Raw genomic sequence first — 9,723 nt, 5'->3', positions numbered from 1 at the left:
GGGGGGGGGGGGGGGTGGGGGTGGGGGGAGCGGGGGTTCTGACTACACTGACCCGGCAGGATTCTTGCTGCAGACAGGCCAGGGAGATCAGACATCAAGTGGGGGAAACTGATCAGGGCAATCAGATATTAAAGATGGGGATTTTTGCTAAACTGACTTAGAGGTTTCTTTGCTGAAACTGGATTTTATAAGGAAGTGCACTGATAGGCCTAAAAGAAGTTTTAGGAGGCTGACTGAAGTTTGGCCGAGCGAAGAATCTTGTTCAGGAGCTTTGTAAAAATACAGATTCCTGGATCCCACCCTTGATGAGTCTGACTCAACAGGCCATGGTGGGGTCTGAGAATCTGCCCTCAGTCCCCCAAATGGTTCAGCCAGGTTTGGGAACCGCTGGCCTAGAGCAGAAATTGTGAGTATATAGGGAGGGGTGAGAGAATCAGGTTACACGCGTGTTGTGTGTATGTAACTGTTTCTGTGTATATGCAGCGTGTTATGAGTCTTTCCCCTTCTCCTCCCTTTCGTCCTCTTTTACCTTAACTTAACCCATAAATCCAGCTGTACTGCTGACAATATAACCAGAAACTTAAACCTCCATCTCTGATTTTAAACCCCTGCCCTCTGAACTTTCTCTCCCAGTCCTGGGGCTCCCTCTGCTGGCAAAAGCCTGTTAAAACTCTTAGCATAATAGACCTAGAAGTTCTCCTGCAGTTTCCCTATTAGATCGTTTTCCAGGGCTGCTTCCACAGTCTCAGACTTCATGAATTATCCTGTCAGACAGAATATGGGTAACTAAATCTGGGAAATAATATTGTCTTAAAGGTGTGAATATATAAAGAGTATAAGGGAGTAGCAGGAAGCAGAAATGAGAATAAGAGGTAGATACCGTGGTCAAGAATGAGGAAAGGAGACACTTAAGGAATTTAAGTCACCACTTTCTTCTTCCTCGTCCTCCCCCAAGTGATACGGATTGAGAGGGAAGTCACATATGTCTACCTTCCAAAAGCAGAAGGAAGGAAAACAGGCTAAAAAGCTCACTGAATTTGGAAGCAGAAGGCAAGGGTTCAATATCCACCCTCCTCTATTTCCTCAATTCTCAAAAGAAGTGATCTCCTTTTCCAGAGCCATGCACCGTATCATCTGGAATTGGAGCAGGCGGGTACACCACCTGAGCTTAGGAGAAAATGCTGCACAGGGGACAGGGAGTTTTAAGACTCGTCAACATGAAGGTAGTAATCGGAGCCATGAGAGTCAGGAAATTCCCCAGGGAAGAAGAGAGAAGAGAAGAGCGAGGATGGAATGAAGCCAATACCAGCGCTCAGGGAACCCAAAAGCAAAGAAGCCTGTTAAGAAACCAAGAGGCATTCAGAGAAGTAGAAAGAAAACCCGGTGACTGGAGTGACAGAAGGCCCGGGAAGAGGCCAACTGGCAAGGGCTGCTGAGAAGACCCCAGCAGGGGCCACTCAAGGCCCTCAAAGACGTGGCCCCTGCTTACACCTCCAGGCTCTTCCACACCATGTGGCCGCACCTCATAACGTTCAGGGACCCAGGCACAAGGCCCTGTTGGCAGTTTCCCAAACATGCCGTTCTCTTTCACACCTCCTTCTGTCTTCTCACTCGGCCTTGTCTGCGTGGAATGTTCTAGAAACCAATCCTTCCCTCTCCCCCGCGCATTTCTGGAACCCAGCTCAGGGCCGACCCTTACCCTTCCTCATGTGCCTGGAGCATTCCTGCTCATATTTCAGTGCGGATCAGCGTTAACCTCTTCTCTGAAGCCTTTCCTCCTTGCCTGCCCCACACATGGAATGGACTATTTCCTTCTTTGCACCCCCACCCTAGACCGCCATCCGTGCACTGGTGAGACTTCATACACTTCGTTTATTTCCACGACATCTTCTTCCAGGGCTTGGAGAGCATTTCATTCATTTCTTCAGTCATAGTAGTGGACCCATGGTAAATGCCTAACTAAGTAAATGTCAGTAGATGAATCCTCAGCCTCCATGCGGTGTGCACCCTTTTCCTCCTTTCCTGCTTAGGGGCTCTTTTGTGGGCTGTCTGTGGCCAGGCTGCTGGGCTCTACTGTGTGTAGGCGAGATGACTGTCAGTGGCCGTGGTCCAGGGTGTCTTGTCCACACCTAAAGCACAGTTTCTCAGTGTTTCCAAAGTCCTATGCCACCTCTAAGGTTGCCAAATAAAACACAGGACGCCCAGTTAAATCTGAGTTTCAGATAAACAATGAATGATGTTTTAGTATAAGTATGCCCCTTTTAATAATTAAGACAGAAAGAGAGAGAGAGAGAGATATCAATAGATAGATAGGAGGGTACTACAAAAAGTTCATGGAAAGATTTGTATTAGCTTTTAATTCTATGTTCCAACAAACTTTTTGAAGTACCCTCATGTAGCTAGATAGATGATAGATAGATAGATAGATAGACCAACCTAAAAAAAAATACCTATTGTTTATCTGAAATTCAAATTTACCTGGGCATCCTGAATTTCTACTTGCAAAATCTGGCCACCCTATTTCTCACCAGAGGAAAGTGACTTCCCTCTAATGCTGAAGTCACTGGCACCTTAAGAAGCCCACCTGGCTGAGGCTGTTGTGCCAGCTTGAGGTGCTTCCTGAAAATCAGGCTGATCGACCAGGTAAAAGCACTGGGTGGGCCGAGCTGTGCGGTGGCCTGGCCAGAGGCAGACCCCTCAGTTCTGTGGGACTCTCCCGCTGCTCTCTTGAGCTACCAATGTTTCACCACACCTTACGGGGACTAACTGTTTCAGTTATCGTGTGGCCTCTCCCTCCTATGTGCTCACAGGTGAGTCCATGAGACTAGCCAGAGGAAAACCTGAAAAGCTGCACCCGGGGCTTGTTTCCAATTGTCTCCACCCCCACCCCCTCCAAAGGGCAAGGATCAGACCCAGCCCATGGGCCTCATGAGGGTCCTTTCTCTCCCAAGAGGACCTTGGCTCTCCCGGGCAGATGGTTCCAGATAGCCCGCCCCAGCAGGGCCCCTGCCACACAGCACATGTGCGGGCAGGAGCACGGCAGCACCCACAGGGCACTGTATTCCATCCCTACCTCATTTTCCCAAATCCAAGATTCTGTTGGGTGGGAATTATGAGTAAATCTGCCCATTGGGAGTAGGGTCATGCAGAGAGGTTGACAAGTGAGAAGTTCTCCCCTCACATACAAAGGGGAGGGGGGGAAAGAGAGGAAGGGGACATGGCGTGAGTCTGTTATTGGATAAAATTATGTCAAATGACAGTTGTTTCTGTAGCGGGAAACAGACTTATGAGTTCCTAAAATCAGACCTAAGGAGCTGGGGTGGGGGTGGGAGCGGGGATGGCTAGAAAAGGAGAATTTTACGCATTTTAATATAATGCTAAGATCCTTTCCAGTTCCAACATTCTGGTGCAGTTCTCCCAGGGCTGCTGGCAGAACCCCTGAACACAGGGTGTTCACCGCCTCTTCCTCTGATCTCTGCCCCCTTTGCCACCTGGCATGGTTAGTGTTCAAAAGTCAGAGGCCACTTTCTTAACAAAGCTACTAGACAGTTGTGAAAACCACTACAGCTGCTGCCTTAGAAGTAACAGGGGTGCCTTTCAGATTTTGTGCCGAATGCACAGAGTTCCCCACTGCTGCTCCTGCTCACATTTTTGCCACCTCCTATCAGTCCCTCCAGATCTGTCCCCTGCAGTCTTCTCACCTTCATGTTTGCTCTTCAACCCATTTATTTGGTGGGAATGATCAAATCACAGAGAATTATTGGCTGGGCTCGGCCACACACCCCTAGCGGCAAGGAGCCCACTCTGTGTGGGTATCTGAAAACTGCCAGGTTGTGTCTAGAATACTCTGGAAGCCTGCTCCACAATGCAGATGGTCAGTGCATTATGGAGGGGCGGCAGGAAGCAGCGCAGGGACTGCTAGCTCACTGCTGTGTCCATCAGTGAAAGCAACTTTCTGGATAGAGGAAAATTTGACTCAAAGCAAATAAATCCTAGGTAAAACTGTTGTATTTCCTTTTGTCTTTTTTTTTTTTAATTTGGTGAGAACCCCAGAAAGAGGATTTAAGGGGTGGAATTGATCTGTTCTGACCAGAATACTGAATCCCAGTGATTTCCCTGGATTAAATCAGGCTCCAGGAAGACGGCTATTTTCTCATAGCTGCAGCATCTCAGAAACACTAAAACAGCAAAAGTTTATTGAATGCCTATTTTGGAGCAAGCCTGCCAGGGAAGAGAGAGAGATGAAGATGAAAAAGACATAATCCATGTCCTCCAGGATAGGATTATGTTTTCTCAAGCTAATGAGAGAACCAGCCATGTAAATACAAACACGCAGTGACTTTGGCGTTTATTACATAATGTGGTCAATGTGTTGTCCCCATGGGTTCTCAAGACCCTCTTGGGGGTTTTAAAGATCAAAACTGTTTTCATGATCATACTAAGATATTATTTGACTTTTCCAGAGGCTACAGGATATGCGATAATGTCATTGTTCTGACCACTAATAGAATGTATGCTTATGTATTCTTGAGTTTAAAAAAAAATCCTCAGTCAATTTCTAATCAATATCAATGAATAAAACCTACACAGGCAAAAGTTCTTTGAGGTCCTCAATAAGTTTTCAGAGTGTAAAGGGGTCCTGAGACCAAAAAGTTTGAGAACCACTAAAACTTAATGTATCATCTACCACTACACTGTACCCTTGTTTCTCATCACTGCATATTGTATAACAACTATTTCATCTAATTCTCTAACAATCACTTTATTGGATGTCTTTTCTCTCTCCTTATTTTCTAGCATGATAGCTATTAAGTCACCTAATTTTTTTTTTTTTTTTTGTCTTTTTCCGTGTCCGGCAACAGATCGCAACCCTCAGTGTTGCCCCCGCACCAGACTGGGACCGGCAACGGGATCGCAACCCTCGGCGTTGCCCCCGCGCCTCGCTCAGCCAGTGAGCGGGAACCGGTCTGTATGCGGGATCCGAACCCTCGGCGGGAGCGCAGCCGCACTTCTCAAGCGGCGCACTAGCGCAGTGCGCCACCGGGCCGGCCCAAGTCACCTAATTATTAATCTGTTTATGTCTTTGGGTTTAAATGTGTCTTAGAGACCATGCGATGTTGGATTTCATTTTTTAATTAAGCAGCAATCAGCGATCCTCGATGCGTATGTTTCTTGTTCTATCATCTTGCAGTTTATCATACCCATTGTTGTTTCTGCTTTATTTTTTCTGTAGCTGACTTTTAAATTCTTTAATTTTTTTTGTCAGACAATAAACATCCCTCATTTACCCATCTTTCTACATTTCAGCAGCATCATATTTTAAAGCAACTTTTTATTGTATCCTATAGTTTTACTACTAATAGCATAGGATTGAGAAAATAAACCTTATACTTCCTTCCCTCCAGGGATTAAAAAATGGAATCTAGTCTGTAATGTACCTTGGCAGCATAAAGTCTTTAATAAATTTATGCAAATGTATCTTACAGTTCTAATAGTATATATTCTAATTTTCACTTGAATTTTATCTTTTTTTTCTATTTCTGTCCTCCATGAAACTTGAGCTCTAGCTAGCCTTCAGCTGTTCTCAGATCATTGCTTCCTGGCAGTGAACTTCACAGCTGTGGGCCTTGTTGACAACTTGTTTCATCTCCTCTGGGTCTTAAATTATTTTTTTTTACTCTGAAGTGAAAATTCACTTGAATGTTTCCAGATACTGTACTCAAGATCATAACTCAGTTCCTCTTAATCTTTTGCAAATTTTGCCCCCCACCCTTTATCCCTCTTCCAAAGCATTGATACTCATTCTTATCTCCACATTCAAAAAATTTTATCCTGCTCTTCCAGCCACTTGCAGAATATGTGATTTCCTTTGTGATGGGGTCATATTCATGATTTCATTCATTATTTTTGACTTGAAAAACTTAACAAGGACACATCCTAAATTGTCTCTTTGAGGATTGTTCCTTAATGAATTCTTGCTACAGACATGCTGAGGTGGTTGTTTCTATATTTCCCTGATAAAAAGTTCTAAATTGCTACAGGTTTCTCCTCCCTGGTCCTTTTATTGTCACTAGATCTATTTCTAGCTGGGAAGTGGGCGGCCCAGGCTAGTTTTGCATCAATAGCGCTAGTTCTTTTTTCTTCTGTACCAGGTCTCCTCTTCCTAGCATCTTCTCCAAGCTTCTTTTTCCTCTACAGCATTTGCAAGACCCAGTTTAATAGCTAAGTGCCTTTGGGGAAAAGGGGGTGCTCATTATTTCTCCTTTATTATCTGTTTAAGTAATAAGCATGTGTTCCCTTGCACTTGCCTGAGAGTCGTGAACTGGTCTTGGGTTTCCCACCATCTGGGTCCTGGCTGGCTTGCAATTTCCCTTTGATGCTGTAATGGTTTTTTGTTGAACTTCAGTGTGGAGCTTATAAGACTTGTTTGCTTTCATTTGTCTTTTTTTCCCAAGATGTGCACATTTTTTTCTTAAGTTTATTTTGCTGTTTTGTGCTGTTATTTTTAACTGCTTCCCACTGGGGGGGGGGGTGCGGCTGAGAGTGAGATCTGGCTTGAATTTGGCTCTTTTTGCTATTATTCACATTCCCCCAGGAACCCTGCGCACACTCCTCTCTGCCTTTGACAAATCACTTTTGAAAGACCATTGATCCGTGGCATAAATGGTGTTAAGTGGAAGATGGTCTCAGGTTAGGGATGCTGAGAAATCCAGTTCTGTACGTTCATGACCTTGGACATTTTGGAATCTCCTCTTGCTCAATGAAATGGAGTGAACGTTGTCCATTATGAAATCCACCATACAGGCTGCCAGGGACAAATGGGATCCCACCCAAAGCCAATCGCTGCTCCAACAAGGAAATTGGCTAGCACTGCCTGAGACTACTCCAGCCTCCCCCGTCCCTGATGTCACAATTCAGAGGCTGCTGCCTGCCTAGGAGGTTGTAGAAAGCTCTGCAGGTTCTCTCTGTGTGTCTTACAGGGCTCCTCGGGCCAGGTCCCTGCCTGATGGCTTTTATGAAAAAATATCTCCTCCCCACTCTGGGGCTCTTCTTGGCCTACTACTACTATTCTGCAAACAAGGAATTCAGACCAGGTAAGTACCAATGTGTCTCATTTTAAAGGAATAGGTTAACAAACACAGGGGTGCTGGAGTGTTCCTAAGGATCAAGATGTGTTCTTGAATATTGCTGAAAAAGAGAGAACTCTGAGGTGGGACTGCATTTCTGCGTTCTCCAGCCACAGGCTGTGGGCAGGAGGGGTGTGGGGAGGGGTAATGGTAGCCAAAAGCTTGCCAAACAGGCCACGCTTTATTTGGCACCCTTAATGGAAAACAATTTTGAATCTCCTATAAAAATTCACAATTCAGCCAGATAATTGGGCTCAATGGAGAGACTGACAAGTGGGAGACAAGAAAGGACCCCCAGTTAGCTCAGTCGGTTAGAGCATGGTGTCGTAACACCCGGGTCAATGGTTCAGATCTCTGAACAGGCCAGCTGCCAAAAAATAAAAAAATAAAAAATAAGAAAGGATCCTGGAGTAGATGACTGAATAAAAGTGAGGGACGATCCCTGGAATCTCTATGAACACATGTGTTTTGATTATTTTTTAAATTTTCTTTCAATTGAGCAAAATTGGATGAGTCCAGAAATGTCTGGAATTCTAGCATCTTAGCTGAATCATGACCTTTCTGACCTTGTCCTATGATCTCTGTCCATGGAGGTTTTTAGGAATGACAGCAAGAGGCTTGATTTGTGTAGTAAGGCCAAACCCCCACTTCACAGCATGTTTATGAGAGACTTGAACTGTTCCTTCAGTGATTTACACAGTTTGAGACAAATGAGCTGTACTCATAACCTTTAAAGTTAGATATTGAGCTAAGGCTGCTTATATCCATAGAAGGAGAAGGAATGTTGCTGCCAAGTTGGATATGGTTCTCACTACCTTTTGGGGTTCCCCAGAGATGCTTCAAGGAAAGAAAGTGATTGTCACAGGGGCCAGCAAAGGGATCGGAAAAGAGATGGCTTATCATCTGGCAAGGATGGGAGCCCATGTGGTGTTGACAGCAAGGTCAAAAGAAAGACTACAGAAGGTGAGGATCCTGTGCCTACAGACACACGTGCCCTCACGTGCCCAGATGTGCTTATGTATACTCACATATATACACAGAAGCGAACACATCCATACATAGATGCACACATACACACTTAATTTTGCCATTTCATATACAGATTCAAACACCCAGCACTCACAGGAATATAAAAATATGCGTTTAAGCATTCACTCCTATACACATGCACACACATATACTGTATATTCAGTCACAAAGTTCTTGAGCTGTATACACTCATATACATGCCTATTCACACACATTTACACATGGAACCATAGATATATAGAAATGTATTCAGATATTGAAATTCCAGTACCTACTCATGAATACAAATCCTTATACCCATGAAGACTCTCAGACACATGCCCTCTCATAGACTCACAAACCCCAGGATATACAAACACTCACAAACCTAGAGCTACCCACACAGAAACCAGCATACACACCCATAGAAGCATCTATTCACAGAGACCCAGGAGCATAAACGATGGACTTAAACCCTAGCACAGAGATGATTTATCCATTTAAACCCCACCATGTTCCAGAAAATATTTCAGAGGACAATGATCATGATACCCATAGAAGCATCTATTCACAGAGACCCAGGAGCATAAACGATGGACTTAAACCCTAGCAGAGAGATGATTTATCCATTTAAACCCCACCATGTTCCAGAAAATATTTCAGAGGACAATGATCATGATGGTTGTGTTTAGCAACACACACACAAACATACACACACGCCCCATTTCTTATCTAAACAGGGCCATGAGCAACCTCTCTTCTAAGCCCCATTATTTCAGAGACTGTCTCCCAAAAGTCTGCAGCCTAGACTGACGCCTTTTCTGCTGACATCCTGCAGGTAGTATCCCACTGCCTGGAGCTTGGGGCAGCCTCAGCACACTACATTGCTGGCACCATGGAAGACATGACCTTCGCAGAGCAATTTGTCACCAAAGCAGGAGAGCTCATGGGTGAGACTGCATCTCTTCCCTCCTCCTTTGGACCTTCCCCTAGGGGTCACTAGAGAGCTTTTGGGGATTGGGGGAAGGTTATCAAACCCAGTTGGTTTCTCTCAACACAGCCGTCTCTTGTAGGGGGACTAGACATGCTCATTCTCAACCACATCACCAAGAATTCTCTGAATTTTTTTCAAAATGACATTCACTATGTGCGCAAAATCATGGAGGTGAATTTCCTCAGTTACGTGGTCCTGAGTGCAGCCGCCCTGCCCATGCTGAAGCAGCACAATGGAAGCATAGTCATCGTCTCCTCGATGGCCGGTGAGTAGGACAGGGACCCGCGAGGAAGGTAGGAGCAAAAAAGTGTCAGGGATGGTGCTAGGCTTTGTAGTGAATATGAATTTTTATCAGTTTCCATGCAGAGAAGTAACACAAGGTAAACTTGAAGTTGAGATGCTCACGGTGATATTAAGCAAAAGCTGATTACCAGCTCGCCTGTGTATGTGGGTAGGCAAATATACAAATAAGAGACTTGGGTATGTAAACTCAATGAGGGGCATGTATGCTGAGTAAAAGAGACACTGTTAAAAACTATTGGAACCATAAAAAATGAGGGATTGGTCAAGGTAGGTGGGCTACAAAATCCCTGA

The 9,723-nt window shown here is 44.8% G+C and overlaps 2 protein-coding genes across 3 annotated transcripts in view; one reads left to right on the top strand and one right to left on the bottom strand.

The window, feature by feature from the left end:
* LOC103598266 (UPF0739 protein C1orf74 homolog) overlaps positions 1-9,723 on the bottom strand; it is an 88,897-nt gene that overhangs the window by 1,143 nt on the left and 78,031 nt on the right. The gene's annotated exons all lie outside the window — the stretch shown is intronic.
* Positions 1-9,723, top strand: part of HSD11B1 (hydroxysteroid (11-beta) dehydrogenase 1) — a 40,979-nt gene that overhangs the window by 6,356 nt on the left and 24,900 nt on the right. The window contains exons 1-5 of one of the 2 annotated variants that reach the window (XM_008582249.1): positions 4,936-4,951; positions 6,981-7,094; positions 7,960-8,090; positions 8,974-9,085; positions 9,209-9,394. In XM_008582249.1, coding sequence (XP_008580471.1) covers positions 7,007-7,094; positions 7,960-8,090; positions 8,974-9,085; positions 9,209-9,394 — 517 coding nt within the window. In that variant the 5' untranslated portion in view covers positions 4,936-4,951; positions 6,981-7,006. Of the gene's footprint in view, positions 1-4,935; positions 4,952-6,980; positions 7,095-7,959; positions 8,091-8,973; positions 9,086-9,208; positions 9,395-9,723 lie in introns of those variants that run through there. The other variant, XM_008582247.1, reaches the window with a different exon arrangement.

The sequence above is a fragment of the Galeopterus variegatus genome, unplaced genomic scaffold (genome assembly GCF_000696425.1).
Source record: "Galeopterus variegatus unplaced genomic scaffold, G_variegatus-3.0.2 Scaffold2550, whole genome shotgun sequence".
Taxonomy (NCBI): domain Eukaryota; kingdom Metazoa; phylum Chordata; class Mammalia; order Dermoptera; family Cynocephalidae; genus Galeopterus; species Galeopterus variegatus.
This window is presented reverse-complemented; position numbering and strand designations above follow the sequence as displayed.